General features: G+C 45.0%; 1 protein-coding gene across 2 annotated transcripts in view; it reads right to left on the bottom strand.

The window, feature by feature from the left end:
- Positions 1–18,502, bottom strand: part of RGS20 (regulator of G protein signaling 20) — a 46,428-nt gene extending 27,926 nt beyond the window's left edge. Inside the window, exon 1 of one of the 2 annotated variants that reach the window (XM_083187099.1) lies at positions 17,990–18,502. In XM_083187099.1, the coding sequence (XP_083043225.1) occupies positions 17,990–18,081 (92 nt within the window). In that variant the 5' untranslated portion in view covers positions 18,082–18,502. The remainder of the gene's footprint in view (positions 1–17,989) is intronic. The other variant, XM_083187098.1, reaches the window with a different exon arrangement.
- Between the last annotated feature and the right edge of the window lie 1,737 nt (positions 18,503–20,239).

Genomic DNA, 20,239 nt, shown 5'->3' with positions numbered 1-20,239 from the left:
CTCTGCACAAGTTACATCTGCCCCACCTGCAGTGCACATGGTTATGTCCATTTGAGAAGAAATTTGCCTTTGCGAGCGAACCAGAATAAGGGCCCATGTGCCAACGTTTATATTCAGCGCTGCAGATCGTCAGTAGATTTACTAACAGTAAATTCATAAATCAGATTTTCAATAAATGTTAGATAAGTAACATTAACACTTCGGGCAGCACGGACGGTGTAATGGTTAGCATTACTGCCTCACAGCACTGAGGGTCATGGGTTCAATCCCCACCATGGCCCTAACTGTGCAGAGTTTGTATATTCTCCCCGTGCTTGCGTGGGTTTCCTCCGGGTACTCCGGTTTCCTCCCACATTCCAAAAATATACAGGTAGGCTAATTGGCTCCCAACAAAAACTTACCCTAGAATGTCTGTGTGTGCGTGTACTTGTGGTAGGGAATATAGATTGTAAGCTCCACTGGGGCAGGGACTAAAGTGAATGTAAAAAAAAAAAAAGATCTCTGTAAAGTGCTGCGTAATCTGTGTGCGCTATATAAGAAACTGTTAATAAATAAATTATAAATTGAACATATAGTTTAGTATACAGTACATTACAAAAGTTGGCAGTACTACAAGAAAAACTAGATGTTTGTGTAATGCTCGTATCTCATATTAATGAATTTAGTAATAAACAAATTCTGGTTGCTATAAAATATAAAGTTATTTGTATGTAATATCCACATAAAATTAAAACGTGTTTATATCAAACAATATAAAGACGAAGCCATATATAAAAAACAGCAATAGTAAAATACAACAAGCTACTATATGCATGGATCATTGGTGTAGCTATGGCCCCTGCTGCCCCTGTGGTGGCTTGGGGGCACTGGGGCAGTCACACCATGGCCGGGTGTAGGAAAATGTAACAATCGGACAACCGGCAGACATGGACTTTGGCTGCCAGGCCGGGAGCTCACGAGCTGGCGCCATATTTGAAATACCGCCAACATCCAAGAGGGATGGGAGAAGCCCAATCTTTTGCTCTCCTCAGAGACGGAAGGTGCCAACGGCAGACCAGCAGCAGAAGAACCGGGGCTGTGAGTATTACTGGAAGCATTCTGCGAATGGCACTACTGTGGGCATTCCATATATGGCACTACTAGGGATATTATTTATATGGCACTTAACCTCTTTTAATCCGGACAAAGCAAAATTGTTCTGGACCAAAGATTGATGGAAACATCAGTAGCCACCCATTCTTTTGAATGTTTTTTCTTTAAAATCTCCTGCCTGTCGCTCGCAATTCGGAGGTCGGACCTGCAGATAGGTGTGTGGCAGTGGCATAGCACCGCTGGCACACACCTACGGACAGAATTAGATGCGATTCAGATTTATCCTATGTTCTGCAGGTCCAAACTCTGACTGCGGTCTGATGTGCATAGGACATACATGCGATTTGGTACAATTTCACCCAATTTCTCAGCCCGATCCGCTGGAATTGGGTTGAAATCAGGCCCAAAAAGCATATTTTTTGGGAGTCTTCAGAGTTGTATGCTAATGCAATTGTGATTTACTCGACTACAGAACTGCTCATGTTAGCAAGTGAAGCTGATGCCCAGAAATGAAAAGAGATGCCTACCGGAACTATTGCAACTCATTGGTGACTGCATAAAAATTCCTAGCCGATACGCAAAAGAACGAGGAGCATCCATTGCTTGAGCAGGTCTGTGGCAATGCAGACTGGAGGTGGCGGTAGCAATGCAGGCGCCGTGTATCTCTGCAGCTGACAGCATGTTATCTTCCTGAAAATGAGCAGGACACGACTGCATCTTTGACACTACTCCCCGTTAACTCCATAAAAATGTGTATGCGTCATTGGGTCGACCACTGATGGTCAGCAAGTCTTAGGCCAACACCTGAAATAGGTCAGCATGGTTGACATGGTCAGAAGGACGACAGTCAAAAGGTTGTCATGATTTTTTTTCATGCTTTCTGTGCGAATGTCGGTGCATAGACACCGTGAGTAGGGTGTTTGACCTTGCTGTAATGGGCGTGGCTCTGCAGGAAGACTACCTTACACTGACACAATGCACTACATTATGCCGCACACAGTAATGCCCCTGACTGGGCCTGACTAATGGTTCCTAGGCTGATACACATGTAATGCTAAACACACATGTGTAGGCACTCAGGGGCTCGCCAGTCATACTGCCCATGGGCATATAATGAAGGTTATACAGTAATGGGTCCATTAGTAAGTTACATTGGCAGTCACATTACGAAAGTTACCCCCCACAGTACAAGCATGGAATAAATTAGGCCTTCATTTTATTCCTCAGCTGCCACCTGCAAACTGAGGGAGCCATGGTCACAGAGGCTCCATCCAACATACTGGCCTGCTCATTATGTAACACTAAATCTAGAGTTAGGCCTGGCTGACCTCGCTCACAAACCGAAATCAGATTGTGCAGTTTACTTCCCCCCATGTAGAAGCACAGCCCTAGTTATGCGCACAATCAGGTCAGGGCGTCGGACACGACTATGTACTTTGGAAAATTGCAAGTGCATTCCGATGAGATGACAGTGTCAGTGAGTCACATTGACTCACAGTACTTCCAGCCGCACACTATCCTTTATGTTGCGCTCTAATTATCTTTATCCCCGGCGGAGATGAGGATGAAGCAATGAGTTGGATGCTCACTATATATATATATATATATATATATATATATATATATATATATTTATATATATATACACTGTAAATATGTACATACAGATGTAGCAGGGCTCATCTTTGCAGGGGATGGCGATTATACCGCCATCCCCTTCCAGCGGCCAGCTACCACCAGGGGCGCGCGCACACGAGACGCTCGCACGCCCCATGGCAACGGAGCTTGGCAGGGGTTCCCGCTGCTTCCCCCGCCGTCGCCACCGATACAACTATGGAGCAATGTTACTGTAATAATAATTTATATAACTGTAAACTTGAAACTGTGCTTAATTAGATTTGTGTGTGGAACATTGTCATTGCTGGTGCTTATATTACACACCTAGATATTACTGCTAGCCGGTGATATGTACCTGTGGGGAGCACCTGTGTGTGATGCAGGTATGTGTCTCCCTTGCTGCCCAAGGGAATCTGCTTACATCATTCATTTCCCCATTCAGCACAGAGTTACTGTTGCTGTTCAAATCATGATGCCGACACATGGCATGAGGGAAATCACTTACAGAACTCAACACATGGGCCCTTATTCAGATCTGATCGCAGTACAAATTTGGTCTCAAAATGAACAAAACCATGTGCACTGCAGGTGGGGCAGATGTAACATGTGCAGAGAGAGTTAGATTTGTGTGAGTTATTTTGTTTATGTGCAGGGTAAATACTGACTGCTTTATTTTTACACTGCAATTTTGATTTGAGGTACCTCCTTTAAAAATATCAGAACAAATAATCAGTGGCAGTTTTTAACCCCCCCCCCCCCCCCAGGTAAAATTTTACACTGTAGTGAAGCCAGATGCAGCCTGGGAGACTGCACTGGCTTCACTGTGACTGGCAGTGACTTCCTATTGGAAGTCTGACCTGCCAGTCACCCAAGGCAGCCCCATTGGGAGGCGTTCCCTCCCTCAGGGGGCTGCCTCTTTGACTTCTGTGGTCTGCAGATGAAGCAGCTCATAGGACCAGGGGCATTGTTGGCACTGTGCATGTGTTAAGGTGCCCATACACTAGTAAGATTTATCTTCAGATCTGGCTGGTTGGAACAAAAACATGGTTATGGATGAGTGGCAGTTTTCCAGCATTTCCAAGCAAATGGTCAACTGTCATTTGCTCTCATCCATAACCATGTTTTTGTTCCAACCAGACAGATCTGAAGATAAATCTGCGTGTGTATGGCCACCTTTAGTCCCGGTGCCTGTCATCTGTACTGTACAGATGCCAGGACTGTGATTTCACTTCATCTTGGCTGTTGCCCAAGCTGGCCTTATGCGCAGTACAGAGGTGGATACTGCCAATGGGCTGGTCCCGGTGCCTGTCATCAGTGTACAGGCATCGGGAACACTGTGGCAGCTGCTGTGGTGGTGAGGACCTGAGGAGCAAGAAGGAGGGACCAGGAGAAGAGACGGCAGTAGGGGCGCCTGCATCGCGGCCAGCGGCAGTCCCCCTCCTACCATAAGGTAGTTGCTGCCACTGCATATAACCCTATATAGGGTCATGTAAACGGACGCCTCCTGTCTGACAGCATATAGCATCCACTTGGACCATGCAGTCTGCGCTTAACCCACTCAAGCACTCGCAGAATATACAAACTCCACAAAGGACCATGCTGGAATAGAACCACTTACTTCAAGGCAGTATTGATAATCATTAAACTGTCTATACTGCCTTAATGTAGAGGTCTATTCACCTTTGAGGCAAAGTAATGGGGCCAGGGGGTGTTTTACTGCAGATACCAGTGGCTGCACAATTGCAGCTGTGGGAGCACTAGCATACATCCCTGAATCAGGCCCTTTGTTAGCTATTAATGAGAGTTTTAAATGGCTAAATATTAAAAGAATATTCGCTCATTTCTATGACATTATCAAACTGCTGGAAGTCTGACATGATTACAGTGGCTCTGAATCACATGAGAATGGTGTCACAGGATACTTACCCTACAGGAAACCCCACACCAACACCTAAATTAAAAAAAAAAAAAAAGATGAGGAACTGTGGGTGAATTTTGTATGGGTTGCAGAATTGCAGCCTCCCCAGGTGATGCCAGTGAGCCAGATGTAGTCCATGAGACTGCACTGGCTTTACCGTGACTGGCAGTGACTTCCTATTGGAAGACCTACTCACCAGTCACAGACACACAAGGCAGTCCCATTGGGAGGTGTTTCCTCTCTTCGGGACTGCCAGACCACGCTGTGGAAAGCAGAGAGTTGTTTTCTTGTAGGAAGTCACTCCCTGCCTTACCATCAACCCTATCTGACTTCTATGGGCTACAGCATCTGCAGTCCATAGAAGCCAGGAATTTGCCCATGCGCAGTACTGTCGCCACTACTGCACATGCACCGGGGTCCCAGCACCTGTCAGATACATTGTATAGATGCCGGGACCTGGGCGGTGGGGGGGGACCTGGCAGCAGTGACCAGTTGTAGCCCCTGCTGTTGGTAGGAACTACACAAAATAGATCACATCTTTGTCACTGATTGTGTCATGAAAGCTGTAGGTTTATACTAATCTCATGAATTGTTACACAACAATACCCACTGCCTACAGACTGTAGGTAAATAAGGAAGGGTACCAATGTACTACACAGGGGGACATGAAAGAAAGTGAGAATTGTATGTACAACTGCATCCTTTACCTGTCATTATTATCATTGCCTAAGGCCTGGAAAATGAACAAGGCAGAACTAGGAGCATCTCTAGCCGGCTAGTCCAGTCAGTGGTGTTGTAAAAGTAATCATGTGTAGGTCATAAAAACTTACTACTGATTTAAGTGTCTTCTGCATAAAACTCTTTGCCCAAACCACAATTCCTTACATCGGAAGAGGCATCGTCTGTTGAAAGATCTAAAATACATATAGGCAGGGCCATAGCCAGAAATGTGGGGGCCTTATATTAATATTTTAAAGGGGTCCATCTGAGTGCTTCTAGAGACCTCTCTCCACAGTTGTTGTTCATTTTATGCCCAATTATATTGCCCTACTTAATTTTATGCCCTAGTTCACATTATAGTTTACATGGCAAGCAACTATATGATCTGGGTTTGCCACCCCATAAGCCTCTGGGCATACTTGTTTGATCTCCCGGAATAGCCCTGAGGCTCACAATAATTGGGTGGTGCTCCTGATCACCTGGAAAAGTTGGCAAGGCTCCTGGTCAGCAGCCAAGTCCCCCCCCCCCCCCAGGAGTAGCACACACACTACATTGCATCTTTGTGGTCCCCTTCTCATGCTTTACTGTGCCAGTAATCTTCACAATCACAGTCACGCCCCCACTCCGCTCCAATAGAGCATCATGTATTCCTCCATCACACCCCCCTGTACCCTACCAAGCTCCTTACTGCACCAGCCTGGCAAGTATGCCTTTGGGTCTCATAGCAATGGCACCTACCTAATTGACACTCGAGGCGGCATAGAAGATTACATGCACATGCCTGTGCCACAAAAAGGGGTGTGGCTTTGCAAGTGGGGCATGACATTGCAGGAGCGGGCATGGTTTTGCTTACCGACCCTCATTTTTTTGGCACTGCACCGGTTCCAGAGATGCTTGCTGCCACCGGTGACTGTGCTATCTGCAGTCTCAGCTCCTACATTGTGACAGGAGCCAATGCTGCACTTAATGTTACAGTGCAGCACCCATCTCCTGTCACTGAGCAGGAGCCAGCATTTTGGTGGATTACATCCAGCCGTGGCCCGCACACCCTGCACCCCTGTACATGTAAGATTATTTTACTATGTGCTTCTAGTAAACGCTTATCACAAATGGGGCTTACTGACCACCTAAATGTATATGTGTCTTGTAAGACAGACTGGGGCATTTTATGAAGAGAATTATTCTATTATCTCTAGGACTAGAAAATAATCCTCTACTCCTGCTAGTTCTACATGGATCCAAATGAGCCTACAGACAATGAGGTTTTAAACTGCATACCTCACACTCACCCCAATCATTCAAACTTTCTGTGTATAATAATGATCAGGCAGCCACTGGAGAGGTAATTAAGAGGAAGCTGCATCTCAAGCATGTTCAGAGTAGTCTAATATAGGCTTGCAAGATGCCAACGAGCCTTTATCTCATCCGTAGCACCCCACCCCGATGTCATCCACTACACAGCACTGAAGATCATGGATGCTTTAACCCAGAGACAAGCTGTACTTAGCAATCCCAAAGATGAGAGGTGACAAAAGAATCTGTACTTGCATACTCCACTCCAAGCTTAAAGATTTGCAACTTCTGCAGGTTGAGCCTAATGTTCGAAATTCCGAAATATGGAAAATTTCAAAATACAGAGTTTCTTGAGTATGACTGATTGATGTCTACTGAACTTGCAGGACAATTTGGCTATACATCCAAATGACCTGCATGTTAGCAGGTACCGGTGACACAACAAAACGATATCAGCTGCCAATATCGTTCAGGGTGTACGCACAATATCGTCTGGCCACGGCATGTATTGTTAACTATATTGCCGCTTGGGGTCGGCTAGCGTGTATTGGGTATTAGTGTTAACGTTTAAGGGGTTATTCTGATTCACTCGGAAATGCACAATCGCTCTCTAATGGACTGCAGGTGGGGCAGATGTAACATGTGCAGAGAGAGTTAGATTTGGGTGGGGGTGTACAAACTGATATCTATATTCCAGTGTAAAAATAAAGCAGCCAGTATTTACCCTGCACAGAAACAATAAAACACCCAATTCTAACTCTCTCTGCACATGTTACATCACCCCACCTGCAGTGCATATGGTTTTGTCCATTAGAGAGTGGTTGTGCCTTTCCGAGTGAACCAGAATAACCCCGATAATATCATAATCATCGCAACAATGTTTGTGTTCCTTGTTATGGTATTATTTGCGGCTGTTGCATATTTTGTATACAGAAATTTGAATTTTAGATTTAAATACACTGGTCTTCAGATTCAAAGAATACTGCTCACAACTGTCACTTTGATGGGCATTATGAATGAATTTAAAAACTAACTTACTCAAACCTGACTAATGTTGTTTACTGCATCTTACAACGTATTGCCTACTGACTCACAAAGTGAGCGGCATTTCACATGACTAATGCTATGGCTTCTATAGGCAGCTGTTTCCTGAAAGTTACCTCTGACTCACATTCCATTTTTTTTATTTAACTGAAAATGTAGAGACTCTAACTCAATTTGCATTGCATGCAGTAGATTGACTCACTTAGTAAATACAGTATCATTCCAGTATGCATTTTTAAGACATGATATATGATCTTATGGATTCTAATATTAATTAAGCTAGATTTCCTTCCTTGTTTCCAAGTTTATATATAGATATAACAGTCCCAGTGGAAACTTAGTAGCAATATACTGTAGCAATTGGTTTTCTGTAGCAGTCCAAAGTAGAACCTTTACTAGCAATGTAGCAGTTTATAAGAACAAGAGGTTAAAGCAGGCTTATTTGTGCTAACAGCTGAGCTGTAGTTAATCCAGGCAGATGTTAATACAAAGTTGTCTTTCGGGGACTGTGGAGTGCTTGGCCATTAGGTGGGCAGATGAGTCCTTACAATATAATTTTTTGGGATGAGAATTTTTTTGGTCACCTTGGCTCCCTTGCAATGGATGCACACAAACAAAGAGGTGAATGCTGTGGACCTGTTGCTTTTTGGCCTTACAGTAGTTTAAATTTGACGTGTAGCACCATCTGGGGAAACAACACCTCAATGCCATAAACAAATACGAAAAAGTCCCAAGGCGCTATGAAGTCCCTGCAGCCTCAATCCCGAAAAGAGAACCACTCAATAATCCTCACTTGCAAGACGTATTCAGAAAAGATGGGGGATTGATGGCGCTTGACTTGTATATCCACAGGATTTAATGAACTCGATATGTGAAACAATAAAAAACAATTTTTGTGTAAGTGACACAATATTGAAACAAAGTGAGTGGGGTATGAGGAGTCCCAGTAACTAATTTCGTACCGAAACTCACACTGAAAAGGTGTGCTTGAAGTGTATAAAGGTTTCTTTATGTTAGGGGTACACCCACTGTGACAGGAACACTGACTTTATTGTGCGTACCAAACTCACTTGTGCAATATGAAGATTAAGTGTATAAAGGTATCTTTTAAAGTTTGGTACGCACAATAAAGTCAGTGTTCCTGTCACAGTGGGTGTACCCCTAACATAAAGAAACCTTTATACACTTCAAGCACACCTTTTCAGTGTGAGTTTCGGTACGAAATTAGTTACTGGGACTCCTCATACCCCACTCACTTTGTTTCAATATTGTGTCACTTACACAAAAATTGTTTTTTTTATTGTTTCACATATCGAGTTCATTAAATCCTGTGGATATACAAGTCAAGCGCCATCAATCCCCCATCTTTTCTGAAAACACCTCAATGCCCTTTTCGGGAAGTTTGTAGGTCCGATCCTCCAAGCAACCCTATGGTGAAGCTAGGAGAGGAGGAAGAAGGTGAGGTGGGCGACCTCTGGAAAGTAGTTGAGGAATGTGTGGCTGGGCAGATGATGCAACTAGAGGTGAGCAAGGTGGAGAGCTTGCCTGAAGATTTGTTAGCTTCTTCATGTTGGTTAAAGCCAGTGGCGGATTTGGCCGCCGGGAAACCGGGCGATTTTCCGGTGGGCCGGACCACATTTACTACTATACCCCCCATGTCCGGGCCGCCCCCCCTCCCCCCCCAGGGCCGCTGACCGGCTGTCCTGCCCACACAAAACATGTCCGCGGCCGGCCACGGCTTTGAGCAGTTTGACATCCTGGATGATGTCATCACATCACCAGCTACAGCTGCAGCATCTAGTGCCAGCTAGCAGGGCACCAAAGGCAAGCAGCGGCACCACCTAGACCCCCCTCCCCGCCCCCCTGGCTGGTCACTAGCAACCCCCCCCCCTCCCCGGCTGCTTCAAAACTTTTCCCGGGCCGGATCTCATTACCAATCCGCCCCTGGTTAAAGCTAAGGGAGGAGGAGTGCAGCAGGGACAGCGTCTTTACACATGAAAGATCCTGTCCAGGTTTTAGTGCAGCAGCAGCAGCAGCAGCAGCAAGAAGACTGATGTGATCAAGCAGTACCTGTGGCTTCCTCATATGGACTAGCTGCCCAAGTGATAAGCTGGGTTGTGGGCTAAGGGAGGAACCACTGGAGCTTTCTGAAGAGTTTGTACTATGCTGTGACATCTGTATGCTGCAATGCTGTAACCCTTCTTACTTATGCTGATCACCTGGTAAGCTGTGAATTTGCTATAAAATAAAAACCAAGACTTTATCTTATCCAGTGTATGTGATCCTTGTCACAGTACCTACAGAAATCCTTCAAGTTTAATGATCCAGCAGATTCAGTCCATCTTCCCTGTGTGACAGATTGTTCCCAGATATTACTGTAAGCTTGAGCTCCAACCATGTCTCCCATCACTAACATCACCAACTACGCACTGCACACACATATATTATTTTATCCTGGACATCCCACAATCTACCTCTTTTGTCTGTAATGTATCTCTTGTCTGCTTCTGGCATGCATACATGTCCGATTGTCATCATTATCAATGTCCTGCGTCTCCTTAGCAGTAAGTGGTTGAAGTAAAGCCCCAATGGCATTTGTCAAACTATAGATTGTAATCATATTGGATCAGGTTGAAAGACTTAGATAGAAAAATGAATCCTTTATTCCCCTGACTCCTGTAGTGCTCCATAGAATTAGCTGACAGTGTAATAAAATATGCAAGAACAGAGGCGTAACTAGATATTCGTAGACCCCATAGTAAAAGTTTGTAAGGGCCCCCTATTTAGCAACTGATGGTAATAAATGTATGTAAAACATATTGATACTTGTTTCCTAGCACGGCCACACCGATGTTGATTGGGTCGGTCGCATCGCATCGATCGCATCGCATGCGACCAAATCGCATGCAATGCGACCGACGCGATGGTCCCGATTTTTACATTGATTGAAATGTGAATAGGGTCCCTGGGACCCTATTTTACATTGAATTCAATGTAAAACTCTCCCCAGACCCCAATTTTAACCCCCTCAACGGCACCCCACGATTGACGGCAACCCGAAGCGTGGCGAGCGTAGCGAGCCCGTGAGGTATACGCGTCCCCTCGCGGGGCTCGCTGCGCTCGCCACGCTTCGGGCTCGGTTGCTCGCTGCGCTCGCCACACTTTATATTCTCAACTCCACGCCAACGTGGATAGTAGAGGTATGAAAAGGTCGGAGGACGCGTACCGCCGCCACTCGCGGGCTTGCTACGCTTGCCACGCTTCGGGTTGGCGTTAATCGTGGGGTGACGTTCCCAATAGGGGGGGGGGCATATACAATGAGAAATGGGCCATATTGGCCCATTTTCCATTGTTAGCTATGTAAAAAGTGCTTAATCGCATCCATCACATCTTGTGCCATTATAATGGCACAAGACCGATGCGATGAAAGCGATTACAATGTTAAAAATATTTTAACATTGAACCCTATGGGAAAATCGGGTGCATCGCGTCGGTCGCGTCGCGTGCCATGTTAATGCACCTGACCGACGCGATGGACCCGATTTTGCCTTTGCCGGCAAAATCGACCTGATTTCAAAGGAAATCGGGTCCATCAGGGGTAATCGTGTACCTTAAGTTAAGGTACACGATTACCCCCCGATTGTGGCCGTGCTAGGAAACAAGTACCAACAGATTACCATAGCAGCTGTACCCCTTGCACCTATGGTAGTTTCGCCCTTGTGCAAGAAATAATCTGTCTGTAAAACAAAGTGCAAACTCCTTTGCAGGATGGCATAATAGCAGTGATATGCCTATTGTAGCATTATCCCTTACAAATAGTCTGACTTACACAACATTTAACATGAGCTGCTTTTGTCCACGTTTAGTGGTATTCATACGTTAAGATGACAGATGACAGTTCTTTGTAGTACTGTGCACTAATTTGAAGTGGACATCTTTGAGAGAGATAAAGTACCAACCAATGTTCCCTCTAATTTTACGAAGGCTGTGTGCGGCAAAAGATTTTGGCTGTGCAACTTTGGAAGGAAAATTAAATTTTTGTGCGTCACTTATATATAACTGGAAAATGACGTTCAGCATTTGTGTTAACTTTACTTCAAAATGATATTAAACATTGAAACATTCAAAACACAGCACACAATGTAATTAATGGGTGAAACACACATTAATTGAGTCCACAACTGCAAAAAAGGGACCACTGCTGCTTTGTGCGCTCTGTTGTAATGTCTGTGCGCATGCTCCTTGAGTTGTGTGCGCGCGCACGTGCGCACAGCTTAGAGGGAACACTGGTACCAACCAATAAGCTTCTAACTGTCATTTTAGAGGTTGCATTTTAAAAATGCCAGTTATAGATCATTGGTTGGTACTTTATCTCCCCAATATTTTACTTTCCAAGCTTTGGAAAGCTCCCTCCAATGACTCAGATTGCAGCATCTACACTTAGACACAACTTGATCAAGATCTCCTCAATTGTGCCCGACCACATTGAGAATGGCTGTCTCTCTAACACTGTGCATGGCTCTAATACAATGTGTAGCCTAGATTACAATGACCAGGAGATCTTGACTTAATATGCCAGCATTCTGGAGGAGTCTTCTCTATCCCTGCTGATGCCCCCCCTCCCTCCCCCAGCACCTGGAGCCTAGAGTGGAACAATTCCTTTGCCTAGATTTACATCACTACGTAGACCAACGGTAGGCAACAGTCAGAATGCAACGGGCAGAAAAGTGGACTGTCTCTTGATTGTAGATTAGTGCCACAGCCCTTGGTAGCAGGGCAGTCACACTGTAATGACGCATAAAGGTCGGAACGTCCATCTTGCTTCCCGTACCATGGTACGAGTATTACGGCGTTTGGTTAGATTAGTCACGACAGCAGGCACACACGGTGTGTCGGGAAGTGACTGATGTAGAGGCTAAGGCACTGAGTGTATCCCAGTCCTCCTTGGAGGATCCCCAAGGACCTGGTCAACAAGCATAAAGGCACAGGAGACAGACTGATAGCTCTTTCCTGCCTCAAGGGGAAAACAAGCTACCCAGCGGTGCAGGCTCGTAATGTCTAGTAAAGTTTTAAGCCTCAAGTTTTTATTTTTGGTGCTGAGACGTATACTTAAAATATAAGGAATGTGGTATAAGTTTCAGCACCAAAATAAAAACTTGAGGTTATTAATTACATTACAGATATTTGATTTTGTGGACCTCAATCAAAGTAATTAGAAATTTCCAGACTCCATTAAAAATGACTTGCCTACCCCTGGCGAAGACTCTATATCTAGATTTACATCACTGCGTAGACTCAACATCCATGGGCTCCTCTATGCAGCTTACAGCCTGACAATAGATACACTGTTATATACTGTTACTGTTGTAAAGTAGAAGATGGCTATAAAAGATACCTAAAAATTCCAGCGTCTCATATAAACTGTTGGAAACATCTTCCACCACTTTCCTGACATGCTCACCATCGAATTATGTCTCCAGCCAAGACTTTTCAGATGCCAGATAACCGCCGAATTGGGGGCAGGTGTGCTTATGTCATGTGACGTCAACAGCCAACAGCCTGCCCCAAGGATGCATGGGTACACCTGCGTTCGCAGTTTTCATGGGAATGCCTGCTGTTTTTGTGGCCATGCCCATAAAACACTGGCTGGTCCCCTACGTCCACCCCATGCCAGCCTTCTTCCTGCCCATTCTGTTGCGATGCCCCGCGTTCACTCTTGGAGATTGCATATGCGCATATTCAAACCCACACCGTTGGCCAGGGAAGCGAATTAGGACCTGACTGAGCAGATCTGAATCGCCCATATTATCTAGTGGAGATTGAGGAGTTGACAGAAGAAAACTTTTCCAATAACTTCGGCGTCTATTCATTAAGCAGTGAAAAGCGTGGAGAAGTGAGCCAATGGAGAAGTTGCCCATGGTAAAAAATCAGTTGCTTTGTATAATTTTATAGAATGTCTTTGGTAAATGTTACTTCAAAGCTGATTGGTTGGCATGGAGAACTTCTCCACTAGCTCACTTCTCCACTCTTTTCCCTGCTTCATGAACCCCTTAATAACAAAAGTCTAATTCCGTAAACAAGGCAATACTTAGATAAGCCACAAATGTTGTATATAAAGTACATCTTTGGTCACAACTACAAAATATATTTTTTAGGAAATTTAGGAATTTCCATCACTGATAGGATCAGTTGACTTGTACCAAACGTCATATATGTGGATATGGTAGAGGGATAGGATATGGAGTACTTGGAGTAAGTGTATAAATGGTAGTGGGGTAGGATGAGAAGCACCTTTGCAGTAGAGGGATGGGACGTGGAGCAGTGGTGTGCGGTGGCATTAGTGGTTGAGAGGCACTGGCTTGGTGGAGCCAGCGACGGTGGCCCTGTGGGGAGCGCTGGGTCCGGGTTGCTTCTGAACTGACAGAAATGTGTGGGAGTTGCCATCTGCATAAGCAGCAGAGACTGGCAGAGCAGCTACTGCCTGTCAAGGCAGAAGCAACCCAACCCAACGCTCTCCGGAGACCCCGTTGGTTTTGGCTCCACCAAGCCACCATGGGGTCTGCCCATTGTTCTGCCACTGTCCCCAATCACATCTGCCTCAGTGACAGGGGCGTGCTTTCATATAGGCAGAAAACATGTCCTTGTCACAGAAGCTGCTTGGCCCCACTGCTCACTCCCTGGTTCTGGTACTTTAATATTGACAGTGGAAGACACCGCTCTGGGTGCTCTGAAACCAATTTAAAAAAATGGGGTAAAAATTATTAGAATAATATAAAGCATACAGTATACTTATGACACATGAACCTCTGAGTCCTGTCTGCAGCTTCAAACACCCGCCCTCCGACTCTGCTGCTGCTGCCACCGATGCCACCACCCGCCTGCTCCCAGAGGCACTGCTGCTGTCTGCCCTGCTCCCAGCCACCCGCCCATGTACAGTAATATGTGTCATAAGTATTTCCTTTGTATTATTTTATTATGTTAATCATTAATGACAGGGGAGACACTCCCTCCCCTGACTGCACATCCCGATGTGGAGTACCTGTGTGTGGAAATGGTAGAGGGGTGGGATGTGGAGCCCCTATGTGTATATATATATATATATATATATATATATATATATATGTTAGATGGGTGGGATGTGGAGCACCTGTGTGTGAATATGGTAGAGGGGAGGGGGGTGGAGCACCTGTGTGTGTCTATGGTGGAGGGGTGGGATATGGAGCACCTGTGTGTGGATATGGTAGAGGCATGGGACATGGAGCACCTGTGTGTGCATATGGTAGAGGGATGGTATGTGGAGCACCTGTGTGTGGATATGGTAGAGGAGTGGGATGTGGAGCACCTGTGTGTGGCTATGGTAGAGGGATGGGATGTGGAGCACCTGTGTGTGTGTGAATATGGTAGAGGGGTGGCATGTGGAGCACCTGTGTGTGGCTATGGTAGAGGGGTGGGATGTGGAGCATCTGTGTGTGGATATGGTAGAGGCATGGGACATGGAGCACCTGTGTGTGGATATGGTAGAGGGGTGGGATGTGGAGCACCTGTGTGTGGCTATAGTAGAGGGGTAGGATGTGGAGCACCTGTGTGTGGCTATAGTAGAGGGGTGGGTTGTGGAGCACCTGTGTGTGGATATGGTAGAGGCATGGGACATGGAGCACCTGTGTGTGGATATGGTAGAGGGGTGGGATGTGGAGCACCTGTGTGTGGATATGGTAGATGGATGGTATGTGGAGCACCTGTGTGTGGATATGGTAGAGGGGGTGGGATGTGGAGCACCTATGTGTGGATATGGTAAAAGGGTGCGATATGGAGTCCCTGTGTGTGCATATGGTAGAGATGTGGTATGTGGGTCACCTATGTGTGGACATAGTTCAGAGATGGTATGTGGAGCTACTCTGAGTGGATTTGAAAGAGGAATGGGATATGGAGCACCTCTGTGCAGATATGGTAGATGGATGAGATGTGCAGCACCGATGTGTGGATATGGTAGAGGGGTGGGATGTGGAGCACCTGTGTGTGGTTATGGTAGATGGATGAGTTGTGCAGCACCAGTGTGTGGATAAGGTAGAGGAGTGGGATGTAGAACACCAGTGTGTGGATATGGTAGAGGGGTGGGACGTACAGTATCAGTGTGTGGATTTGGTAGTGGGTGGGATGTAGGGCACCAGTGTGTGGAAATGGTAGAGGGGTTGGATGTGAAGCACCTGTGTGGCTATGGTAGAGGGGTCGGGCATGGAGTGTGGATATGGTAGCGTGGTGGAAGGCAGAGCACATCAGGGTTAGATTGGCCATAAACCTCACAGGGAAGATTCTTGGTAGGCCAACACACCTATGAGGCCACCTTGCAGCTAGTGATTTTTTTTAAAGATGTGGAGAGTAGTACCTCTGCCCTCCTTCTGTCTCCCACACAAACAACCTTTGTTGGTTCCCAGAATAGAGAACCTGATGCTGCAAATACTCATCCATTGTGATATCTGTTAAAGGGACAGAAGTGGGGCCTGTTACAATGTCTGGGGTATTTCTGGGCACCACCGGGGGGAGGGGTGGGGATATTTGTAATATTCAGGGGATCTTTATGGTAATGAGTTGCTTGTCTGCTTGATGGAGGTTTTGAGGTCTGTGTTCAGTCTGGGGGGGGGGGGGGGGGGTATCATTTTAAATGTGGAGGTTTGGGGTATGTCACAGCAGCTTAAAGGTCTAGGTGCCAATGACTTCCACACAAGTGTAGGTATGTATTAATCCTTACTATTTTGGTGTTGAATCTGCCTACATTTGATTTGGTGCTGATCCCCTGAGGCCACTTTTAGACATTTTTTTCAAGGCCACTTTCAGTTCCCATTCACTGCATGCCAGTCGTTATGTTTCTCTATATGGGATCGTTAAGTAACAGAGATAATCAATCACTGTACAGCAGTATATTACCTCCCATTTTACAGCCCCACTATGCACTATGGACAGGTGAAGCGGGTGTTCGATTGTGGATTTATTTAAAGAAAACCCAGATTATACAACCTAAATGTTTATTCTATCGACCGCGTTGAAGGTTGTGAGGACATCTCTGTCACTCCCAGTCCCTACTGCATTTCTGTACAGCTGCAGTGCTATGCCATCCTCTGCCCATCCAGCAACGTGTGCCCAACCTGTGCCACCCGGCCATGCCCAGCACTACCTCTCAGTACAGTAATAAATACATTATACTGTACATCTGTCAAACAATTCCAAGCAAAGTAGCATCTTAGTAAAAGGATGAATGAATGTGCAGGGCAACCTACTGTATTACAGCAGGCGTACAGTAGGTACTATCAGAGGATACCGCAGTGCGATCCTACGAATCAGATCTACCTGTAGCATACCATTGCTAGTGGAACTACAAATCCCAGCATGCAGATGGTAGTGGAGGGAGGAATTTACAGTAGCACAGAGGCTGTGAAGCAACAATTCCGTACCTTTGTGTCATATTAAGCAAATATGCAAGGATTGCCAATTAATGCAGTGCCCACCTATTAACACAATATAGTGTTAATTATCGTAATAGCCGCATTATAGTAGAGAAGAGAAGGTTATCTGGGAAATAGATGGGTGGTCAGAAGAGAGAGCGTCTGTATCTGCACTGATACAGTAAGGTACTACATTGGCATCTGGGAGGATGGGGGCATGCTGCCTGCACTGGATGCTTGCACACAGCTAGAATGCAGCGCTTACAGTACATACCTGTGGAAGGGGCTGCTTAGTCCCTAATTAGCACAACAGCCGAGATGCGCTAAAACGTTGTCATGCTGAACGGGTGTCACTGCACAGAGAACAGCAACCATATATAGCATGTACAGCATATCTAATCATAATCTTATAATATATATATATATATATATATATATATATATATATATATATATATATATATGTAATGATCTTCATCTATCAAATTATATCAAACAACAGTTCAGATGTCCCTTACTGATTTAGCTATAATATATATATATATATATATATATATATATATATATATATATATATACTACTGATTTATATATATCCTTGTTTCCTATGGCAAATCATCTGGACACCTGTATCTTCTACAAGACATGAGATCTAAAAATGGAACCCATTGCCATTGATTGGTAGCAAAGCTTCCCATGTAAGCAATGGTTTGCATGGCAATACATTACACTGTTCTATAATGCACGCTACGGTTAAAGGGAAAAAAACATGACAGTCATGACAGCCCTATACATTCAAGCAGAAAGAGGTTGCGGCCACATATTGCCCGATGTAATCAGCCTGCCATCGCCAATCCGGAATACTTACAATTTCACCATCAATGCTGGAAGATTGCTGCAAATCTTTGCCTTGATCACATCCGTTGAAGCTGGGCAGATCACCCAGGGCTGGCTGCTCATCCCCCATGCGCATGCGTCGGGGGCTTCTTGTAATATTATTAGTATTGTTATTATGATAATGATTATTAGCGGTAGTGTTAGTATTCCACGATATCTTCCTTTAGTTTGTAAACACGCACATACACACAAATATCCAGAAACAAGTGTGATCTCCGGCTGTCAGACAGATCACTGGGAAGGCTGATGCAGGGTGTTGCTTTCATGAAGCCACTGTGGCTGGAAGAAGCCCAGAAGAGGCACACAAGTGATAATATTGAAGTAAACGAGAGGTGAACAACCTTCCTTTCTCACTGGGTCCCCTGACATTACCCTGAGCTCACAGCAGCGTGTGTGCATCCTGGCTAGGTGATCTCAGAGTAATGTGTGTGTGTGAGTGTGTGTGTGTGTGTGTGTGTGTGAGCCAGGCAGCATCACTGATACGTGCACAAGGATGGCTATAAACCAGAGTTGTACAAACCTAGAACATCCTCAACTAACAATATGGGAACTCCTTAGTATCACTGATCCTACATTCACTCCGCAACATACAGTACCTGTGGAATCTGCATTGGTCACAAATATAACTCATCCCCCAGTGCAACGAAAACAGAAGTGGCATTGGTTTTCTTATAAACATACTGAATGCATCTAATCCATTTTAGTAATGAGGTCAATCTGTACACCCCAGCACACTCATATGTCATACAGTATACCTTGCCAGGGGTGTTATTGCTGCTGTAATGCAACTTTAGCATTATTGCCCATAATTGCTGATTAACCATGTAAACTGCTTGCCGTGATGTGTACAGTTGTTGGAGGGCATCAATGTGCAGCATGTATCATTCCCTATTATTTGCACCCATAGTGCATGAAGCTTTTTGTCCAGTCAAAAGACTGGTCACAGCAGCACTATGCACAGAAGCTCTGCAATGTTTCCTGCAGCAAAAACTCAGCAGATATATAAATAACATCCACGTCACTTCCTCTAGTGTCACCGGAGCAGAAAACAGGGTTCCCTAGTTACTAATACAAATCAAAACAGGGATTTTGGACCAGTTAACTATTTCTTTCCATAGGAAAGCCGGTGGAAGTTAGCGTTCTACATGGATGCGATGGCCCCTTTATATGATAAATATACCCATTGCATCAACAGGCAAGAAGCTATAATGGTCTATTAGAGCAGAGAATTTGGATACCTATACCTACAGTATACTGTATAATATGTCACTAGTTGCTGATGATAACTATGTGTTCAGATGTTATCAAAAGCCATCATCCTCATTCTTTTATTTTACAGTTAGCATTGATCAATGCAATTTAGTATTTTGATCAACGTATTTCCATTTATATATTAAGCAGCTCGTTGAAATATACTCAACCCCCTGCATAAGTCTGCAAATCATTGATGGTAAACAATGTAACTTGGTGTATCTAGAATCTCTGCTATTGATATGAGACAAAAACACACGTGTGCATCAGCTGTTCCAGGTGTGTTGTTTGTCAGCCTGCAGATTGCCTGATAACAGACAGTCCTGCCCCAGAGGCTGCAGATAGAGATGCCAACCGGCAAACCGTGAGCTGGAGTGAAAGCTGGGGTGGTTCCCATGTAGAGTTAACCTCTTCAAGCTCAGGCAGTTTCTATGGCCTATAGTGGTAACTATTCAAGTCCAACGAATACGTTTTGTTTATTTTGTGACAGCATCAGCTAAATGTATTAATGTATAGATGTAATCAAGAATGGGTCTGCAACGTACTAAAGTTTATATATGTGGGCAATCTTTCATATGCATTTGCCAGTACGGCTCCTGCTTATATTTTATTTATTGATTGTGATTTAGCGCTATAATTCACATACTTGCACATACTGTATGTATAACTAGCTGGATAGAATCAGTACCTTGGACAGCACAGGACACATTGTAATACCATTACGCTGTCCAGCACCTTGGTCAGCGCAGGTCACATTGCCTTCTCACTTCTCAGTGGTATCTTAATGCACTGTACAGCACCTTGGACAGCGCAGGTCACATTTCCATCTCATTGCACTGTACAGCACCTTGGACAGCGCAGTTCACATTGCCATCTCATTGCACTGTACAGCACCTTGGACAGCGCAGTTCACATTGCCATCTCATTGCACTGTACAGCACCTTGGATAGCGCAGGTCACATTGCCCTCT

The sequence above is a fragment of the Crinia signifera genome, chromosome 5, assembly GCF_055691185.1.
Source record: "Crinia signifera chromosome 5, ASM5569118v1, whole genome shotgun sequence".
NCBI lineage: Eukaryota > Metazoa > Chordata > Amphibia > Anura > Myobatrachidae > Crinia > Crinia signifera.
Note: the sequence above shows the minus strand (reverse complement) of the source record. Positions and strands in the feature narration are given on the sequence as shown.